At 26.2% G+C, this 22,023-nt stretch overlaps 4 protein-coding genes across 8 annotated transcripts in view; 2 read left to right on the top strand and 2 right to left on the bottom strand.

Moving 5' to 3' along the window:
* The window catches only part of LOC107440055 (nephrocystin-1), a 56,753-nt gene extending 55,726 nt beyond the window's left edge, over window positions 1-1,027 (bottom strand). Inside the window, exon 1 of one of the 3 annotated variants that reach the window (XR_015431416.1) lies at window positions 705-895. The gene's annotated coding sequence lies outside the window, so the exon portion shown is untranslated. Of the gene's footprint in view, window positions 1-704 lie in introns of all 3 variants that reach the window. The other 2 variants (XM_087157538.1, XM_087157539.1) reach the window with 2 other exon arrangements.
* Window positions 1,013-6,433, top strand: LOC107452729 (uncharacterized). 3 transcript variants are annotated; one of them, XM_016069300.4, is made up of 4 exons: window positions 1,013-1,148; window positions 1,358-1,524; window positions 3,980-4,041; window positions 6,152-6,433. In XM_016069300.4, exons 2-4 carry the CDS (start codon window positions 1,385-1,387, stop codon window positions 6,304-6,306), a joined length of 357 nt encoding a protein of 118 aa, XP_015924786.1. In that variant the 5' UTR covers window positions 1,013-1,148; window positions 1,358-1,384; the 3' UTR covers window positions 6,307-6,433. The 3 variants fall into 3 exon arrangements, with proteins under 3 accessions (XP_015924786.1, XP_071033791.1, XP_015924787.1); XM_071177690.1 differs by having other exon boundaries at window positions 1,144-1,283; XM_016069301.4 differs by having other exon boundaries at window positions 1,146-1,193.
* Window positions 6,424-17,912, bottom strand: LOC107452728 (galactokinase). Its single transcript, XM_016069298.4, has 8 exons — window positions 17,519-17,912; window positions 14,330-14,525; window positions 13,178-13,310; window positions 12,269-12,394; window positions 12,005-12,186; window positions 10,530-10,680; window positions 9,921-10,083; window positions 6,424-8,002 (listed from the first exon to the last, which is right to left on the bottom strand). Exons 1-8 carry the CDS (start codon window positions 17,672-17,674, stop codon window positions 7,928-7,930), a joined length of 1,182 nt encoding a protein of 393 aa, XP_015924784.3. The 5' UTR covers window positions 17,675-17,912; the 3' UTR covers window positions 6,424-7,927.
* A 208-nt stretch (window positions 17,913-18,120) lies between these two features.
* Window positions 18,121-22,023, top strand: part of LOC107452721 (dynein beta chain, ciliary) — a 30,250-nt gene continuing 26,347 nt past the window's right edge. Inside the window, exons 1-5 of the mRNA XM_043057257.3 lie at window positions 18,121-18,576; window positions 19,774-19,973; window positions 20,535-20,727; window positions 21,580-21,679; window positions 21,775-21,989. Coding sequence (XP_042913191.3) covers window positions 18,226-18,576; window positions 19,774-19,973; window positions 20,535-20,727; window positions 21,580-21,679; window positions 21,775-21,989 — 1,059 coding nt within the window. The 5' untranslated portion in view covers window positions 18,121-18,225. The remainder of the gene's footprint in view (window positions 18,577-19,773; window positions 19,974-20,534; window positions 20,728-21,579; window positions 21,680-21,774; window positions 21,990-22,023) is intronic.

Here is a 22,023-nt window from a genome sequence, read left to right as displayed (position 1 = left end):
GGCTTGGAATGTATGACATAAAACCCAAATTTAAGGCTAGTATTGTTTAAACAAAACAGGGGGCAAGTTCTGTTTTTCATTGATTCACTAAATATTTTTAAATTTTTTTATTTATTTAATATTTACAAAGTAATTAATAAAATTTTAACTTATTGAATATTTTCAAAATAATTAATAAAATTTCAATTTCTTAAATATTTTTAAAATTAATAATCATACTTAGTTAATCAATATTTTTCGCATTTGCTAACGAAATTTCTTCTTAGTCTCAATTGGGAATCGCGGGTCTTCACCATCGACTTTTTATTTATTAAAAGAAAAGAGTACTGGAACTATTGTTGCAGAAATTAAAATTAAATAACAAAAAATGAAAAAGATATGCAACTCATAAAAAATAATAATGCATAAGTTACAAAAGTTTAAATTAAAATATTGATAAACTTGCACACTAGCTTTCACTTCTGTCCATTAGCAGGCATTGTTATGAAAAACAAAGTCTTATCTTTCATAAGAAGTGAATTCAACAAAGACATTAAAAAGTGAGCAAGAATAATATGCGAATCGCATTCTAAAGCTATAGTACAGCAAAAATGCTCATCATTATGATACAATGACATAATGAATGGTTAATGACATAACTGAAAGAATAACAATTAAAAACGTTAATGCAATATAAATTTTCATCGCATTAAACAAACGGATACCTTGGTAAGTCTGAAAGCTTGTGGAATTCGCATAAACATACTACAAAATCGTTTCAAAGACAGGTAACATAAATTTAACTTCGAATACTTTTTACTTCTATGAATTGCAATACGAGTTTATGCATATTTGAGTAAGAAGAAAATAATAAAATTTTCGTACTCTTTCTCGTACTCTTGTTTCTATAGGTTTCTATGGTAACCAGAGATCTTTCTACACCTAAACTTTTTAACTTGAAATCTGAAAAAAATCCAATGAAAAATTAATTTATTGTCTTATAAAAATATTCCTCATATTTTCAAAACTATCGGAAAATTTAAAAATATTGATTACGCAGGATAAGAAAAATAAACTTTCCTTAATTTCATCAAATATTAATCGTGTTTAATCGATATCGATTAATAGATGACTATTTGGGTTTTCGTCCGCCAAAAATTTGCTAGCCGGTAAGTTTTCATAAATTTTAAAAAGGTGAAAAAATAAGAAAAAAAGTATAACATTCATTTCATTTGTTAAAATTTATTGAAGTGACTAAATTTTAGTATTTTGAAACGTGTAGTTTAAATCTTGTTTTGTGGATTGTAAGTTTTAAGGTAGGATGGGTGCCTTTAAATCTCTGCAGTTTTAAAAACATTTTAATTTTATTATATTTTAGGTACAATCTTCTCAACATTAATAAAAAATGGCAAATGTTTACCCTGTTAGTGACGGTGTAACCAAAGAAGTAATTCGCCCTGGACAAGGCAACGTTCCGCAGCGAGGAAGTACAATCACCGTTCATTGTACTGGTTGTTTAGCAAATCCTCTTAAAAAGTTCTGGAGGTTCGTATTACCTATAAATTATATTTGTGTTGTGTATGATTGTAATTAATTTAAACGCTATGTTTTACTTTAAAGAATGATCAAATTCAAAGAACTTCTGTTAGCAATGGAGAATGTATCAGTATTTTGGGGTGTTGAGTTATACACATTGTCTTTGGGTGACTTAGTATAATTTCTGTTTACCTCATTTCAGTGGTAAATATTGACTATCAAGATTTCGTTTTTAAAAGCGAAATTTTTAAAAAATTTTGAAATATGGGTAAGTGCAAGAAACAAAAAAAAAACTACAGAAAAGGGTATAATTGGTTGCAATCACCTGTCTGGGGAGATTTCGGTATCCTGATCTGTGGCAGAATAATCGCTATGTCTTGGAAAATTCAGGACAATGGCCCGCGAGAAACTTTAAAAAAAATCACAAAAAGGGACCAACTCGAAAGGTATAATTCATAGCCACCCCAGGCAAACATCTGCATGATTTTTTTTTTTTAAAAATTGCAAGTTTAAAATCTATTTGGCATCTTGGCGATTGTAGTTGGGGCGACAGATCACGATACAGAAATATCCCCACCTGTCTAACCTCCTATATTTTAATTTTCGGAAATTAAAAAATCCTTTGGTACCTTGGTATTTCTAGTTGTGGAGAAGAAAAACTAATTCATAAATATCCCTAAATTCTAGAACCTTTTACTCTAGCATAAAAAATTATTTGTGTTATAGGTAGATCTTTCGTCAATGAAAATGTAAAAAAAATAATTTAAGTGAATTACATATAAAGCTAAACTATAATTTTAGACTATGCATGCCATCAGGAATTATCTGGGCTTTCAAATGGACAATTTGTGACTTTTAGCAGTATTTCAATATTTTTCATTCAAATATTGAAGAGTTTACCATATTGCGATCTGTGGCAGAAAGCCTTGGCAACTTCTATGCGACAGCCTGTAAGAAATTAAAAAGAAAACTTCACAGAAAGGGGTCATCTTGAAGGGAACAACTCGTAGCCACCCCTTAGCAAACCTCTACATGTTTTTCTTCTTTTTTAAAAAAAATTTCCAGTTTAAAATCAATTTGGCACCTTGGCGATTGTTGGTATTGCAGATCCCGATATGGAAATATCCTGAAAATATTAATTTTCATTGTTTAATTTACTTAAAATGCTCATAAAAAGTAAAAAAATATAAATCAGACACATTTTGTTTTTAAATTATATTTCAAAAAATATATATATTTATAGTTACGATGTCATTACTATTCTTGTTATCAACACACATTTCTGAACTTTTTTAAATAATATGCTATATAATTTAAGTGTTACAGACTACAGAGATAAATGCATACATATTCTAACATAGCAGAGCTATTTACTTGAATATGTATAATCAATATTCTTAAGATAATTTGCTTATTTTGTTCTATGTATCATTTTGTATGTGTTCTCAACATTTGTGTAATTACTGTCCCAAGTACAAAAAATACCAATCAAACACTACAGATGGTTTTAGTTGAATAAAATATAACTTCCTGGTTACAAAGAACACTCTTCTCTAAAAAAGATATAAGTTTCATTGCAGTGTAATTTCTTTTAGGGTCAATAAATTTAATTTTATCCTAAAAAATTCTGTGGATGACTTTATTTATTTCATGTAATTACTCTCCCCCTCATTTTCTTTTAAGAAATTATGAGCAAGTTAAAAAATTATTGTTTTGCACAAAATGGAATAACTTTTATAAAATATAGACAATTTAATTTAGTACTTTGGTTCGAAGCAAACAAACGTTCCATACTTGCATTTTAAAGAAGAGATAGTCTCAGCCCTTGCTCACAGCAGGCTCATTTACTGAAAAAAGTTTTCAAACTCAGATTCATGATAAAATTTTTAAAAACTTTTTTACTTCTTTTAAACGAACATTTAGTATAGTTAGTAAGTATAAAAAATTTAAAATTTATTTATTAAGTGTGATAAAAAGGTTTTAATTGCTAATTTTCTTGTTTACGCATGCACCAATGGGCTATTAGTAGAACTGCAAAATTTGGCCTGTTTCAGACTTTAAGTGATTATCCATCTACCTATCTATTACCTATCTTGGGCTTGAATTAAAATTCTTCGACCTGGAACCTCATCTCTAATGTTTTTTCAGTATTTTTTCATTTGAATTGAATTTGGTCACTCAATTTAACAGATTAATTAGGACTTAGATGTTATGAATCTCTTAGAAGATTGCTGCTGCTTATAAGTTTCGCAATCACCTGAATTAAAAATTACACCAAATCCCTAAACTACTTTTTAAATCTCATCTTGTTCAATTTTGTCTTCTTTTTGAATAACTTAACACCTTTGTTTCATAATTTCATTTTGAAATAATGTATTAAAATTCATACAAATTTTGTGCTTATGATAATAATTAATATGGCCCATAAGATCTAAGTTATTTACATTTTTCTTTATTTGTGCAGTACTAAAGATCCAGGCCAATCTCCATTTACTTTTCAAGTAGGATTGGGAAAGGTTATTAGAGGTAATTATATCATAAGTATTTAATGTTGTTCTAATCTAAGTGCAAACTTCTATTTGTTGTACTTTGTAAACCAAACAATTTCAAAACATTAATAAAAATTAACTAAATTTCTTTTAAAAATTGTAATGCAGTAAGAAAGATTTTTTTTTAAAGAAATCTTTATGTATTTTAGTGTGCAGCATAAATGATTGGAAATGTTTTAACTCCTAAAGTAAGCACTAAATATAATAATAATCTTAATAAATTCAGTACTGCCCTCACATCATTGTACCAAAGTATCCTTTTAAATCAGGGATTTCCAACTTAAATGAGGCCGAGGCCGCAATTAAAAACACCAGTCAAATGGCAGGCTCCAACTTAATCAAAATTTTATATAGAACTCTTTTATGTTTGAAGGAACATTAAATATTACTGTCCGATTTTTTCAAAGTTTTTTAATATTAAAAAACAAAATAACAAGCATTACAAATAATGCTTGTTACGTATCATTTTGAATCTACTATTAATCAGAAACTTAGTGAAAAAAAAATTTTTTTTATTTAATTCTGTGATAAATTAACACATTTTTCGACTTATTAGGAATTATAGGAACAACAAAAAAATTCTCAAGCAATTAACTAATTTTTTTTTCTGAATTTTTTATTTTTTTTTTTTTTTCCTTTCCGCTCATGAGATATTCAATTCGAGGAATTTAGATAAAACATGATATTCATTTCCTCTTTTATGCGCTTTAAAATTTATGAATGTAAATAATTTTGTCCAAAATGAGTAGTTTTAAAAAGTTAAATCAGAGAATTTCTGATACGCACATGCTATTCACAAAATACAAAAAAAAATAAACACGATTATTTTTGTATTTGAATAAAAATTTTCTTGGATGCAAAACCTGAGGGGGGGGGGGATTTGCACCGTTGGTATGGTACATTTCACAGAAACTAAAAAATTATGTTTTTTTTTTTTTTTTTTTTAATCCTTATAGATTTTTTACGAAAATTGTCCGCAAAGAAATGAAAACTAATATATTTTAGTTCACGGGCAACAAAAATAGGTTTCGAGGGCCGGATATGGCCCGCCAGTTGGAAACCCCTGTTTTAAATAATTTTGGTTAATGGTCATTCAGCCTATTGTCTACTTTAGACCATGTTTAAAGTTCAAACAAATTTAAATCAAAATACAGTGATTGCTGAACTTGTACGTTAACTATTCTTTCTAATTCATAGTTACTCTAACTTCTAGATAAAATGTGTTTGTTTCAGTTAAAACTAATTATTTCTAATTAATTTATTTTTACTGAAAACTAGTACTCATATTTACTTTTTGCATTTATTTGCCATATTTATAAATATACATATCAAAAAGTTGGAGGGGGGGAATTCATTAGTAAAGATAAGTATATGACTCAAAGTATTAAAATTTTTTGCTATAGATAGTTATCTTACTCTTTTTTACTGAGCAAGTTAAGATCATATATTATTTTTGCTGAATTCATTTTCCAATATCTTAACTTACAAACAGCACAGACCAATTTTTTTTTTATTATATTAATTAGATTTGGATTAATATTATGATGTTTTAAAATAGAAATATTACAGTGTTTGACTTTCCCATACTTTAAAATTTTAAATAAGTATATTAATGAATTTGAAAGAGCATAGTGGTGATGTGCTGAAATTGCTTTTTGTTTTAAAGTACCTAAAAATATACAGCATCATAATTTATAGATTAAATGATAACAAGTAATCTATTTTACTTCAATTCCAACAATATTTTTTTTATCATTATAAATATCATGAATGAAAGTTTTTATATCACAAATATAGCAATGTTGAAAGTAGTATTTTAATTCTAATGTAAATAAATATGCAAATTTTAGAATTTTTGGGCCAATAGGGGTGCTTTATATAAAATTTAACATTCACTATAAGTGAGGAACTATAGCGTGATAGACTTGAAGAATGGGGTGAATTTTAAACTGTTTAAGCAAATATATTTAGTTTAAAATTCTGCAATAATTTTGGATGTTAGCAATCAAACTTTTAATATTTTGTCCAAAAAAAATTCATTTAATTTTAAAGCAAAAAATTTCAAGGATGTTTATTATAAATTACAGGCTGGGATGAAGCATGCCTGACAATGCAGTATGGAGAGATTGCCAAGATATTGATTCGCTCTGATAAAGGATATGGAAGCCAAGGCTTTCCTGCCTGGGGTATTCATCCGAATGCTGATTTATTATTTGAAATTGAAATTCTCAGTATTCAATAAAATGACAAGAAATATTGTCATCTAGGTGTTAATTTCATTTCATCTTTTATCTGGATGGCACAGCTTCTTTTATTTTGTATATTTTTATTTTTCTGTGAAAAATAAAATTTGAAACTATTATGGTCAATATAGGAACTATTTATTCAAAACATAGTACTAAAACATATACAATTCACAACAATCTTACTACTAAAAGCAAAATATGCTAAAAAATTTATTAATATGAAGAAATCTCATACAGTATAACAATGGTATATATCGAAAACCTTCGAGTGCGGGTCTCATATTTTTTTTAATGCATAATCTTGGCTTAAGAAAATTGCCCTTGCATGTCAATTTTTAATTCCAAACCACATGAAACAATATTTCAAAACTTTAATTATGATTCGGGGGGGGGGAATTCCCAATTCTCCAGAGTTTAGTAATCAATTGCTCTAATGCTTAAATAACCTTTATGCTTTATATATTTAATAAAATTTAAGATAAATGTTATAAAAATGCAATATAAAAGTCTTTATCAATACTCATGCCTTAAGGCAAGTATAACACTAGTTTTACACTCGCTGGTTACATTAAAAAATATTCTTATTGAACAATAAATTTCAATGTTAGTGCTTGCCAGTTTCAAGAAGGAAAAAAAAAGATAGCAAATGATTTCTATACACTTTTCAATGACTAGTTAAGGTGAACTCGTAACTTTTTGCCTAAAAGGAAAAGACCTTGCATTTGAAAATTAGTAGAATTGTCTAACTTTAAGGTACAGAATTAAACTGTATAATATTTCAAAAGGAACTCAAAATATTTTAGATAATATGCTACAATAAGAAAAGTCAAAATGAGAGATACATACGTCCTTGACTGAAGGCAAGATGAACCATTAAATGGTTATAAAATCAGATAAAATGCTCCTTAATTTTATTCATATCAAGATTAAAATCTTAAAGAAATTAATAGATAATTGTTTTTTAAAACCAAAGTTATAAGTCATGATATAAGGTACTTACTGAGGTTATTTTTTAATAAATTTAGTTTTCAACGATTTAAAATTAGGATGTTAGTTGTTCTTGCTATAAATTGCAGATATACCAAACAAAACAATGGATATTTTACTTTTTAATCATTTTCCCTTTCTTATTCAATGTAGTTTTCTTTAAATTTTTCAACTTAACTAGGTATATTAAGGCTATAGGAATTATTGGCAGATGTTTATTTTTTAAAAATGTTCTTGCAATTATAAGATAAATCTACAGTATTTATCTTTAAAAATTTTCATGAAATGTGTTCCAAAAGTGAATTTTTCCCATTACATTAGGTCAAAAGAATAAATTTTCAATGTAAAAAGTTTAGGATTATAGTAACTCAATCAATAATTTGAGTAATTATTTTATGTTGTGTTAAAAAAAAAATATTATTTGTGGTAAAATAACAGAGTATGTGAGAAAATTGTTGCTGCTTAACACTTAATCCTTTTTTTTTTTTTAAAGTCTAATACATACAATTATAGTTGTTAAAAAATTAACTAGGCTTGATACAAGCAGCTCCATAACAACAACAAAAATACTTAAAATATATGATAATTTCAATCCTATTATATCAAAAATATTTGGAATTTACAAAAATTCTAAGGTGACAACTGTATCTTCTGAGCACCACTTCCAGGACGGCAGGCATAAAATGTTGGATTCTTGTACTTTTTCTAGAATAAATTTCATATGTTTATATTACTTAAGGATAAATGCTCTAGTTCTCCACAAATTAAGCAGATTTAATATCACATTGCAAGTAAGAAAACTAATTTTAAATTATATATCAAAGGAAAATGTATCTTTATGAAAAATGACAGATATTCAAAAACCATCTCCGGGGGTGGTTGTATTCCTGGGGTATCCCGAAATTCCAGGTTTTTCGTATTATCCTTCCGGGTTTAAAAATCAAGAGCATTGCATGGGATTTTTCTGGGAATATTGCGGAATTTCACATTTTTCAAGATCATTGGTTCTTGCACTTTCGGTGATCAAAAGCTTGTAATCCGATGAAATTTTCAAGGGATTCCGCAATCTAATTTTTGAATCTCGCTAATTTCCGTTAACGGGATGCTACACACATGTAATTCTTCCGCCAATGGGTAGATATGATTCTTCCGAATTGATAGATTTTTGCCATTTTGAATATTTGGAACTGTGCTGCTAACATTACGATTTTTATTTCTGCGGTTTGAATATCAAACATCGATTTTCGTATTTACCTAATTGAAAAATTATAAGTTGTGATTCATATTCACATGATTTAAAAATCCAGTTGTGCAATTCATATTTGCATGAATTTAAAACCCAGTGCCACGTCTCATATTCGGGTAGTTTCAAAAGTCCAATACCGCGATTCATATTTACACAATTTTAAAATCCAATGTTGTGATTCATATTCATGCAGTTTTAAAAATCTAACATCAATATTCTTTTTTAGTAGGTAATTTAATTATAAATCTTATTTCAAAAAATTATGTAAAATACAAAACATGTATGGTATGTAAATTGATATAGACTTTGCAAAAAAAATATTTAGGGTTTTTCACTTTGTATTACAATTACCCCTGCATCTGTTAAAAGCAATCTCCTCAGGTAACCAGATTTTAAATGTGTGGCATTTTTTCTTTATCGACCTAATATTAAATATACCAGGAGCAGGGTTTGATAAAACCATAGCTTTAAGAACTCAACCCAGACACAATTTTTTTTTTTTTTTAATTTTAGAAAATTTTTATATCAACATGCCTAAAAATAATAATTATACCATAGGAAATTTAACTCTAAAACTGACATCTTTATTTAGTAAATTTATTTTCATAGTGGAGACACATAGTTTGTGTTTTATTACTTGCATTTGTTTTAAAGAATGGCTTGATTAATTTAATAATGAACAATAACTATGAAAAAATGTGGGAATAGTATTAAATTTCATAAACTTTTATTGAAAGCATTCATCAGTCAATAAAAATAAATACTTTCTAAATTATAAATAATTATTAGTATTCTTTAATTAGGATTTTACTGAAAAGCATTTTAGTTTTTTATAAATTACATGAAATCTATTCATTACTATACGTTACTTATATCCTCTTTAATGTTTGTTCTAACAATTAAATTTTTGTGTTAATTCACTGACTTTATTTAATTTCTCTTCATCTGTAGTTTTTTTTTTTTTTTTTAAATACTCTTCATTCAAGAAAAAGCCAGAATAGAAGAATCTATACTTGAACTTCTTATAATTTTTTTTTTTATTAAATATATTTGAATCTATCATTTTGGTAGATCTAATTTGAGATGCTCTTTTCAAGCCCTGAAATAAATTTGCGTTTAAAAGATCATTAGGAGGAATACAACAGATATTTAATTGTAAGAAACCTAAAGGAACCCATATAAAAGTATTTAATACAACATTAAGAAAAAATTTACTTAATAATAAACTTTTAATACATATTTATCTCAGTACAGTAACTAGAAACATACTAATTCAATACTCATAGCCAATTTTATTTATATACATTAAATTAATAATTTGTAATATTTTATTTCAGTAGAAACACTTAAAATTTTTTAAATTCACTTTTAAATTACCTTAATATGTTCCATAGTATTTGTTACGGCATCAGTTTTCAATAAAGTTACTGTGCAACCCCCAAATCCTCCACCAGTCATCCTTGAACCATACACACCCTCCACCTCTAAAGCAGCACTCACAACTAAATCCAACTCAGAACAGGAAACTTCATAATTATCCCTAAAAATATATTTTACATAATATTATTTGAATTATAAAATTCTACATAATGGATGGATTTTAGGTCAAAAACTTGTATAAGGTTCTAGTATTGAGATTACTAGTTTTTGGAATGAAACTAGTGCAAGCCTTTACTCTCCATTAGCGTCTTCTATAAAACCTGAATTTTACAATAGATTATTTTGGTTGTTGATAATGACTTTTGTTGATTACATCAGTAAAATCAAAATATTAAGTCTGAATGCATGAACTTGATACTTAGTTTACCTCAAGTTTCAGAAAATTTTTACATATTGAAATGAAAATATATAATCCTAGTGTCTTAGTTTACAATTATTAGAATAAGAATGTCTTTCAACTTTTTGTACTTTAACTTCTCTTTGTGAGGTCAAAAATTTTTTTTTGCTTTAAACAATATTTTATTAACTTTAAAAGAATATTTGCACCTTAGTGAGGCATGACTTAGGTTCATAAGATTGCCAAATTCTTTATAGTTTCCTCTGCTCAAAGCATCTGCAGCTTCAGTAGTTCTGCCTATTTCTCCAATAACATGCAAAGCTCTTTTATACACTTCGTTGTCTAAATCTTTTCTGTGCTCTATAAAAATAAGAGGAAATTTAAAAATAAAAAAACTCATTCATAATAATACAACATTCTTACTAGTATTTCTTATATAGATATGAATTTTTTATAATAATAAAACTACAAAGCTATTAATAAAACTACTGAGAAACAATTGAATGTTTGTAAGTATCACCAAACATCACAGGATGCTGCAAGATAGTGAAATAAATTAATAAAATGTTTTTGAAAAGCAAATTGGAGAATATTAAAACTTTTTCACAAATAAAAATTTTTTTTTCAGAAAAAAATTGTTTTTACATTTATACCAATTTTATCCAGTGGATTATTAATACATAAATATTTTCATCAACCTGGCAGTTTATTTTCTAATTCTCATTTCCATACTTGCTTTATTAACTGTTTTCCAACTGCATTTTCCCTAGTATATAAAATTATGTTATTAGATTTTTTTTTTAATAACGAAATCAGAAAGTAACATTTTTTTTTTTAATATTTATAAAGTAACATTTTTTTAATATTGATAAAGTAACATTTTTTTTGATTAGTAATTGAACTTAATGCTTCATTTTAAAAACTTTTTATGAAATAATTAAACAAATTAAGAGAGCATGAAAGCATATATAGTACTTTTTTTTAAATGTATAAATTTTTTTATTTCTCAGAAATATATTTTTTATAATTGATGATAAAAAATAGTAAATTGAGTTAATTGTAAATTGATGTAAAAAGATTATATTTTATCTATCATTACCGAGTTTACAATCAAGTTAGATCTTAATTTATGTATGAATACTTGCTCAACAATCTCCAAGTATGACATGTAGAATGTTACTAACTATGAAATAAAAAGCAAAAATCACTTGTAGGCATGTCATGTAATGAGCTGATCAAAGTGCCCTGGATAGCAAAAAGGTACCATTCTGCTATTGATGGCATGTATTCTTAACAATTTAAAAAAATACTTTTATTTTTCAAGAGCATAAAGAACCTAGAATCACAAATTTTTAAAGGAAATGAATAACCAATGTTGTTTTGAGTTGTTTATTTCACAAAATCATATATCATATAATTTTGGTTTAATTTTAATATTTTTTATTGTTTGTAACAATTTAAATATATTTATAAATTATTTGAATATATTTGTACAAACTGATATATATTAGTACAAACTGATATATATTAGTACAAACTGATATATATTAGTACAAGTTCATACTCTTTTTCTTACTTTTTTTCTTTTAAAATTCTTACTATTTTTTAATATTAACTTTAACACAGAATGAAAATATAGTTCTTATTCAAACTAAAGTTTGTTTCATCTCAATGTTAAACTTACTCTCTAATTCATCAAGAGAAACATCTCTGAGACTAGATTTTCCAATAATTCGAGAAGCAGTTTCACACTGTAGTTTTCTGTTTGAATATTGGCTTTCTGCTAACTTATGTCTAACATTAGTATTAGTAATTAGAATGGTAACTTGTGGATCATTTAGTTCAATCAGTTGATAATCTAGTGATCTGAAATGCATCATTTTAACTTGATTAAATGTTAAGACAAAAAATAATACATGGATAACAAAATAGTTCATAATAATTATACCTGCAATCCAATAGAAGAACATGGTCCTTTTTACCCATAAATGAAATAAACTGATCCATTATACCACATGGCATTCCAGAATAATCATGTTCTGCTTTCTGACAGGCTAGAACTTTATCAATCATTCTGTAAGTAAATTTAAACTGGAAATTATAAGTGCAAATTGAATAAGATAAAATTAAGATTTGAAACTTATTTATATCATTGTTCTCCCTAAGCATATTTAGGACGGCAGCCTAACCTGCCTGCTCTTTGAGCTCTATAAATATGACCTCTTTGAAAATTGTTGGGGATCAAAATCAGCTATTGTATAATATTGCACAATTTGATAAATTTTTAAGATGAGTGCCCTTTCAAAATTCAAAGTGCCCTTTTCTGTCAGAAAGCACACTGCTATTTTTTTCCTAGGGAGAATTCTGCTTATATAATGAATAAATAGAATGAATTAACTAGGCAATGATCATTTATTCAGAATATACCTTTTGAAAATTTAACAAAAATAACTAATCACTGCAATATTTATAGAATTTAAAAATATACAGATTAGTTTACACGTATGTAGAAATTATAATTTGCAATTGGGAATATTTTTTAAATAAATTTTTCTGTAACTTATTCATTTCATTAGCACAAAATAAAATGTATGTTTAAGTAAAAATTAATATAATATGTGTTATTCTCTTTATCATTTGAAACATAAATTCATATTATTTCCATTACATTAGTAAGATTAATAAGTTTATTAATTAAACTTGGTCTAAGTTCTAAAAAAAAACAATACCACATAATATAATACATGTGTCTTAAGTGTTTTTAATTTCTTTTGAGCATGTTAAGTAAAAAAAAGGACCCACTAATAAAAAAAAATTTTTTTCAAAATACAAGATTTATAAAAATATTATATCATACTCGATTAATAGATTATCTTCAAATAATGTCTCTAGGAAACAATATGTAGCAACTTCTAATGCTGCAGAACTTGAAAGTCCACCGCCAACTGGTACATTAGTAGATACAAGTGCATCAAAACCTGTTACTTTTCCTATGAATGAAATCAAATTTAACTAAATATGACAAATAAAATTAATAGTAATAATTTAATTATATGAACTCTTAATATCTTAAAAAAATAAAGTACTTAAATAATTTTATATTCATAAGAAAAATTTTTAACTCAAATTTGGTAACTGTTCATTTACACCAACATAGATTTACAATCATATGTTTTACTGTTTAATAATTGCATCCAATTTAAATTTTTTAATTGGGCTAAAATATTTTACGTTTAGAGAAAAGAATTTGTCAAAAAAATCAACTTTTTTTCCAAAAATATGTTTAAAATTCATTGGCATAGCATTGCAGGAGTGTCAAGCGTAGTAAGTCTAAAAGATTGGGAAAGAATTGCAGGTAAGAATTAGAGTCAAAATGTTTACAATGGGTATGACTACCAGAAATTCCAATCACCTGTCAGCCTATTAATATTTATATAAATCATATTTCTTTGACAAAAAAATTTTTATTACACATCTGAATAACTAAACTAATTTTTTTCAATTATAATTTTTTAAATCTGTATTAAACTTTCATTATTCTATGCATTTGACAATATAATAAAACAATATTAGCTTTAAATAGATTTTCCATATTCCATAAACACATTAGTTTTAATCAGTGATGGCATTCAAATCATTTAAAGACCAGTGAGTTTAAAAAAATTCAGGATTTTATTGGAAAATCTGAAAATTAGTGATAGCATTTTAAAAAAATTTGATGAATCTATCAGTTAAAGGTAATGTCAGAAAATATTTATAGTACATTTATTTTAATATTAAAATAATTTCTTTAAAATACTTATCTGTTTTTAAATATTTCCATTATAAAAACCTGTAAGCACATGCAGATTCGAGGATATTGTTCAGAGAAGGCAGGCTTTTCCAAATTATAACATTAAATTTCAGTTAAATAAATTCTTATGCAATTTTAAATCATCGAAAGTAAGGTATTCTAAGAGTTAATAATTGTTTCAAGAAATTTAATTAATTTATAAAAATAATTTAATACCATAATAATTAGCTATAACTCCTTTGATATAATTAGCCCATGCAGGTTTTCCAGGCTTCAACTTTGTATTATTTCCATCTAACGAAATATCAAATTCTGTTTCTCTTGGCTCATCAACAAAAGGACAAGCTGTAACCAAGTGACACTTATTGGACCCATTTTTTCTGCCAACAACTACAGTTACCAAAGGAAGTGCCTAGAAATAAAAATATACTGTATTAAAGTAATCATTAGAAACAATTATAATTTCAGTTTTTATCATCATTTAACTTAATAAAGTAAGTCTCAAAAGAGAAAAACATTAGATATAGACAAATACTACAAACACTTACCTAAGATCTTTAAAAATTTATTAATTCTTTAAATGGCTTAAGAATACAATTCTTTTCTGGTCAAATTGGTACTATTTGAGCGTTAATTCAAAATCAAAAAATTGTGCTTAACTTTTTCAGGGTGCTTAGCATTTTTAAAAAGTACTTAAAGGTGCTTATTTTCCTTTGTGTTAGCAAAAAATGCTTAATTTTATTTTCATAACGACATTTTTCTCTTTACCATGGCGATTGTTACCAAGAATTATGCAAATAGTGTGGTTTTCACAATGGGGTCATTCAATCATAATCCTCGTTTCTGGGTGCCAATGTTCATATCGTACGGAAGCCCCAAACTTTGTTGGATAAACTACTCACTTGTTTGCAACCTTGTACATTGAGAGGAATTTTTGCATTCATACAGATACTTGATTTCAGGCTTCAATCATCAAACTGAAAATCCCTCACATTTTTGCTGCTAATGGGAACCAACTAAATAATTCTCCCTAATAGCAAAATAAAACTTTGTTTTATTTTATTTTGAAAATTTTTTCACTGATGAAGCACAATTGTTTACGTCACATGGGGTCTGTTCAAGCCAAATTTACTACCGTTTAGTGGTATCTTCACAAATTCAACTTTAGGGAAAACGGTAGTTTCACAAATTCAACTTTAAGAAAAACAGTAGTTTCACAAAATACTTTTTCTTAAAATTTTATTTGTGTATCCCTTAAGAAACGATAAATCCATATTTTTGTGTTAATTTTTTAATATAATTTTTAATTTTTCACAAATAATGTCTAAATTTTCACAATAGGTACCTCTCAGAAAAACCAAGACAGACCCCTGGTCACAGGAAAGTCCATGGTGTTCTTGCACTGCTCTATTATTAAATCAGTACAACAATCCTTAAATTTGACTTGGAGATCATTTACGAATTACATTTTCCTGTCTAGAGCAGTCAATAATCATTGAACTTCATCACTTCTAAATGTTGGTCTTCCTTTAATTCATTTGATTTAATAAAGATAAAAATTGGTTATGAGTTTATAATCATGAAAGATTGTACCTACTGAATGATTTTAATTTTTTAATTGTAGTCTTATTTTACTGGATTTGCTATTAAAATTTTCAATACTGAGTTTTTTTATGAAAAAAAAAATACAATTTTTACGAGGAAGATTTCAAAAAGTATGCATTGATGAGGCCCTTCACTTATTTAATATTTAACAAATGCAGTAAGAAATTTTATGTGATTCAGATTTGTCGTCTCAATAAAATTTATTCACCACTTGAATATTTAATTTAAAAAATTTAAAATTAACGCTTCAATAATCTCAGATTTGTTAAACATAATAAATATATGGACCGTATAATAGTTTTCTTCTGATAAAAATGTTTAGCTGCAGTACTCACTGTATTTTCATATAAAAATTATCAAAACTATTTTTTAATCATTTGATTAGAAAAGTACTGAACCAAATTACAGATCTTAATTAAACATTTAATAGGAGTTATTAACCAATTTACATTTGTAATATTATTTAGATTTTCTTTAATCACTTAGTTATTTACACTAGTTTATCAATGCAGTATGATCAAAAATATTTCTTAAAAATGCTTTTGTTTAGTATACATTTATAAATAATTTTTACTTAAATCTAATAAATATATCCAATAACATTTTTTAATTAAAAAATAAAAGGAATAGAAAACATCACTTCCCATTGAATATAGAATATTTTTATGGTGGCTAATAAAATCAATCAGAATTCTTTGGTTCAAACAAGTTATTTTATCATGATTATGTGAAGAACTTTCAATAATAGGAAGAAAAAATATTGGTGTGTGATTTTTTAAAGTCTTTAAAAATATTATTTAAGTGCTTACGTTCTGTTGGAAAAGTTGGCTATGCGTCTTGATTTTTTTTTTTTTTTACTTATTTCTTCCTTTTGCTATATATGATCTGTTCCCAGTACTTCATAGAATCTGTTCATTTTAGCTAACTTTCTATTTACTTGCCCATGTAAAAAAATATTTATTTCTTTATGTTAAATTTTATATTAAAAAAATGATGACAACATAGATTTTTTTTTTGTTGTTAAACTGGAAGAATTATTTTATAGTGAGAGGGATATGTTATTTTTAGCTAGCATATTTTTAAAAATTATCACTCCTGGAGACCATAAAAATTTGCCAAACTATTGGTGATGCCTGACAGTAATTACTGTGGCAAAAGATATCAAAAATAGTAAAGTAAATAATGTAGGCACAGTAAATTTTTTACAGCTTTCTGAAGTAATTAAGAAAAATTCCATTTTTACTTTAAAGGAAAAAAAAGAAAATCTCAAAAATTCATTTATAAAAGAATTCTTGTTTGACACAATTTATTAAAATTCTTTCAAAATAACTTTAGAAGTCTGAAAGCAAAAACATTTTTAAATAAGGTTCTTTCGTTGAAGTGCACATATTTTTTTGCTATTAGTTTGTTTCCTAAAGCCGTAAAAAATCATCAAAAGCAATTTCAATGAATAGAACTAATTGTATTCTTCATAGAGACTATTGGCAAAATAAATAAAATCCTGTACATCCTTACAACTGAAAAACTATATCTAAATATTAAAATAGTTATGAGCAATCAGCAAATATATATTCAAGGGTAATATAGATTGAAAAAGCCCATGTTCACAAAACACACACAAAATCTAACTGTATTTCATACATTAATTCTTTTTTAAAAAAATTGCTGTCCTCGAAGCTCTTTAATATAATTCAAATTTGCATTTTTTTTTATCTTATAATAATAAGTAGAAATTTTTGTAACTAATATTATAGTAGAAATAGATATTGCGATAGAAAATCTCTTATAAAAATTATTCACCATAGGAAGCACAAAGCCATCATTATAATCAGTATGTTCGCCTATTAAATTTACCCTACCAGGTGCACAACCACATGATGTAGGCTGTGTTTTAAAATGATTGAAGAATAATTCGGATGCTTCTTTAATCAAATCTTCAGTTCCAATACTTGTCATTTTTGCTTAAAAATATGAAGAAATATAATATAGAGGATGCAATTTTTTTCTCTTTCGATCCAATATCTCTTTTAAAAAAATTAATGGAAAAGGTAACAATTATTTTGTGCTAAAAAAAACTCAAAGAGCCGTTTAAGAATATCTATGTTGGATCTCTGACGATTAAATTACTGATAAAAAGTGATAAAATTCAAAGTACAGAAAATAGAAAAAAATTTGCTTACATCTCAAAGAAAACTTCGTCTGCTATTTTTCTTCTAAGTTGAGTTGTTCGATACTTATATTCAAACAGCTAATTAGAGTAATGACGCATAGTTGATTATTTCAATCTTTAATTTCATTAAATAAAATCGCACAAAAGCTTTTAATAACCATAAAATTGTTTTTAACTTCTTAAAGGAAAATTTAAATTTTAGCTTATGTCATTTTAGATTAACTGTGGACTGTCAGTGAATGAAATCGAAAACGAAACTGGTATTGAACGCGCATTGTTTTGAATAATTAAAAAGCTATATATATTTCTTTTTTTATTTAGTATAAAAGTATTGAAAATGTCAACTGAACCTGAAGATATTCGTTTTAATTACATTCAAACTGTTTCTCAGCAAATATTAAACTATGCTTTAAAGTGTTGGAAAGACATTATATGGAATGAAGACATTCAAGCTATTATTAAAGACTATTTGGAGGGATCAGAAATTCTAACTCTTTTTATATACTTGGATCAAGACAATTCTCTTAAAATAACACTAAAATTACCTCAAAAATCACCCATACCGGCAAAAATATGCTTCTTCTTAAAACGCAATGTCATTGTTTCTGATACAGATTACAAACGAGAGTTGTCATTCGGTTGCATTTATGATTATCCTTTGCAAGAGTATCAATATATTTTCTCAAGAGTAGGTAAAATTATTTATGGTTAAGCTTTAAATTAAATAATGCATGCTTTGAAAAGCTTTAGTGATTTAAAATAAAGAGCAATTGTTTTTTGAACTTCATTTTCTGTCAATTGTTGTTCCATGTCAGACTTACTTAAATTTACACCTTATCGTTACGCATAACAAACACTACGCAAAATACTTGTATTTACTAACACAAACATTGTTTATACTTTGTTGGAATATTGTCTAAATTATATTCTGTGTTTGCTTACTTATATCATTAAAGTTTGAATAATCTGAGGAAAACTTTTCCATTTTTGCTGTCTATTTATTTCATTTCTTTATTGTTTTACATTTAAAAGCCCGTATCGTCGCAATATGTATCTATAGAATTATAAGTATTTTGAAAGTAATCATTGTTATAACATGAAATACTTCACTAATATTCACTTAAGTGTTTCTTTTATTAGTCATATTTCAACTGCAGTGCTTAATTAACTATAAAAGTGTTATAACAATGTTTTAATATCAGAAATTATATAAATTTATTTTCATTCTATTTTTATTACAATTTTTCTAAAGATTTTATTCCATTAGCTATTTTACTGCATGTGTATCAGTTGATGTTGTGAATCTTTAATTAAATATCTGTAAATGCTTAAATCTTTTTTTTTTTTTTTTTTTTGATAAATTTTTTTCTGGGGGTTATTCCTATAACTATATTACTGCATACCTATTAACAATGCTTTTATGAATATCATTTATTCAGTAATATTCATTCTTTCATTTTTTTTTTTGGAAAGTGTGTTAGCCTTCTTCCTAATTCATAACTACTACATACATGAATACTTTATGTAAATGTTACTCTAGAAATCCAGTTGAAGGAATGAAAAAAAATCAACTTAAATAAAGGCAGCTTTTTAAAACTCCAGAAGAAGAATCCTAGAAGGTATAGATCATTATCTTGGAAAAAATATTTCTTAACGTTACTAAATGCAGAAAATATATATGTACCTCATAGACTTTAAATTGCAATCTTATTTTCTTATTGCAAAACTAAACATCTTTTTTCCTCCTATCATTTCTTGATCTAAAAATGAGAAAAAACTTCTTTTGCATAGTTATCTTGTTTTTATTAAAAAATATAATATTCTGAAACTATTTAAAATTTATACCATACCATTGCTTTAACATCAATTTTTTTTTAAATTATAGGTGCTTTCACCAATATTCAGTAATGCAGTCAATAATGAAAAGTGGCCAGCTGAAACGTTTCAAGACATGTATGAACATTTTGAAGATTTTCAGATGACATTATCATATCATATTGGTATCTGTCAGGAGAGGACTATTCTTTTAATACCTGAAACCGCCAAAATGATAGATTCCTACAACATTGATGAACTTTCTGAGCGGTATAGTAACATTTTATATTTTTCAGTGTTTTAATTTAAATTCCCATATATTGTAATATAAATTTCAAAAATTTTGTTTTGCTTTCAAAGTTAAGTTCTTTAACATCTTCATATGTTAGGTTTTATGATTGTGTTTGAGTTTAATTCAAAGGCAAATAGCAAAATTTTATGGGACATGCTGCAAATGAACATATATTCATTTATTGAATATTAAAAAGTTTGTACTCATTTTAATGTTATTTCTTGCATTTCATTTTGCTTATTACAGTAACAGCACCAATCCTTTTAGACATCTTTTGTTAAAATACATTTAATTTTTCTCGAAATAATTTTATACATTCTTTTATTCTCTGGTCTCTATGAAAATTTTGCTCACACTACATAATTTGTATAATTTTTAGAATCGAAAGACTTTCGTATCTAAAATCACAGAGTTCAGTTCTCACCATTTTACTTTTATAATTTCTTTATTCTTCATGTTTTTTATTGTGTTCATAAATATTTATTGTGTTTCATGCATATTCTAATAAATGTTCAGTGTGAAATGTTTTTATCCTTCAGCTCCACTTATGATTTGCAACTTCAAAAAACCCTGATTTCTATAACTGAAATGTTATCAAGCTGGTTTCTAATTGTTCGACAAGTACTGGAGACTACATCTGAAAGTGTTCTGAAGAAAATAGATCAAGGTCCTTTAACAGAAATATATTTTTGGAATGAAAGGGGGAAAAATTTGGAATTCATATTCTCTCAAGTATTCAATAATTTCTCTTATCTATATTTGATTTCATGCGTAATTGTGTTCATAAAAAAAGAAAAACCTGTATCTTCACCATTATATATTCTTGTAATGATTGATATTTTTCTTGGTTTTGAACTTTAAAATTATAATGAATACTAACTGACTTTTATTGGAAAATATTAAAGCTACTCATAAACTCACTAAAAAACACTTCAGTTTGACTGGAATTTTCCTAAATATTATTTTGTTTCATTGTAATTTGTAAACCCAAAAGAAATTTTACAAGTTTGCTTTTTGCTTTATTTATATATTTTTTATTTACTTCATACTAAAAGAGCAGTTTTTCAAATCTAAATCTACTATATTAGTTTTTCTGGTAAATTTGAAACAATATTTTATGTACAGTGCAAAAAATAATAATACTATCACACCACCCTAAATGATTTTTGAACTAATAATCGAATCTTCACATTCTAGGACTCAATCTTAATGGTTCAAGAGGGTTACCTCAAATATACAAATTAATTGGTGCAGATGATATTTTAAGTTACGAAATCAGACTCAAAAACTTACTTCCTCTGAATAAGCATACCTTTTTTTCAACAGATTCAGATTTCTTACATACAAAATATAGGAAGTAACTGCAATCTGAGAAATATGGTCCAAATAGTGTTTGGTCGGGAGAGGGGTCCGAAGTTCAGACACCTTAATGTTAATTTGATTTTTTACATATTTCACTATATCTCGAGAACTTTTTAACTGAATTAAAAATTATTGCACACAATAATAAAATTAATTTATCCATAAAGAATTCCTTGCAAAAAATAAGTTTTTGTAAATATTTATTATTTCTGTTTCTTATAGCTGAATAAACCAATTGTTAAAAAAATGGTTCTTGCTCTTGAGAAAACAAAAAGTTGTCACTATCCGAAGTTTAAGATTCTTCTTCGTGAAGTGGCAGAAGGTATTCTCTTTTAATACTATTGTCTTATTTAGTTTGTTTTTTTTATAAATTTAAGTTTCTTTAATAAAAAATTTATTTATTTATGTTTTTAACAGGGTTAGATGAAGCTAAAGATATCTCTGAAAGTTTTGATCATGTAACAGCAAAAGTAAATGAGCTTGAAGAAAGCTCACTTCAAGAATTAAAGTCTCTTTTACCTGAAACAATGAAATCAATTACATCATCCTGGATTGGTTCAAAATACTATAACAGAGTTCCAAGCCGTGTTACAGTTTTATTGAAAAAGTGCTGTATTTTTATCTCTGACAAAGTAATTTTTGAATTAAATTAATAAATAGGCTTCA

Source organism: Parasteatoda tepidariorum, chromosome 2, assembly GCF_982258835.1.
Source record: "Parasteatoda tepidariorum strain Cologne lab strain chromosome 2, Ptep-v5.0, whole genome shotgun sequence".
NCBI classification, from domain to species: Eukaryota; Metazoa; Arthropoda; class Arachnida; order Araneae; family Theridiidae; genus Parasteatoda; species Parasteatoda tepidariorum.
Note: the sequence above shows the minus strand (reverse complement) of the source record. Positions and strands in the feature narration are given on the sequence as shown.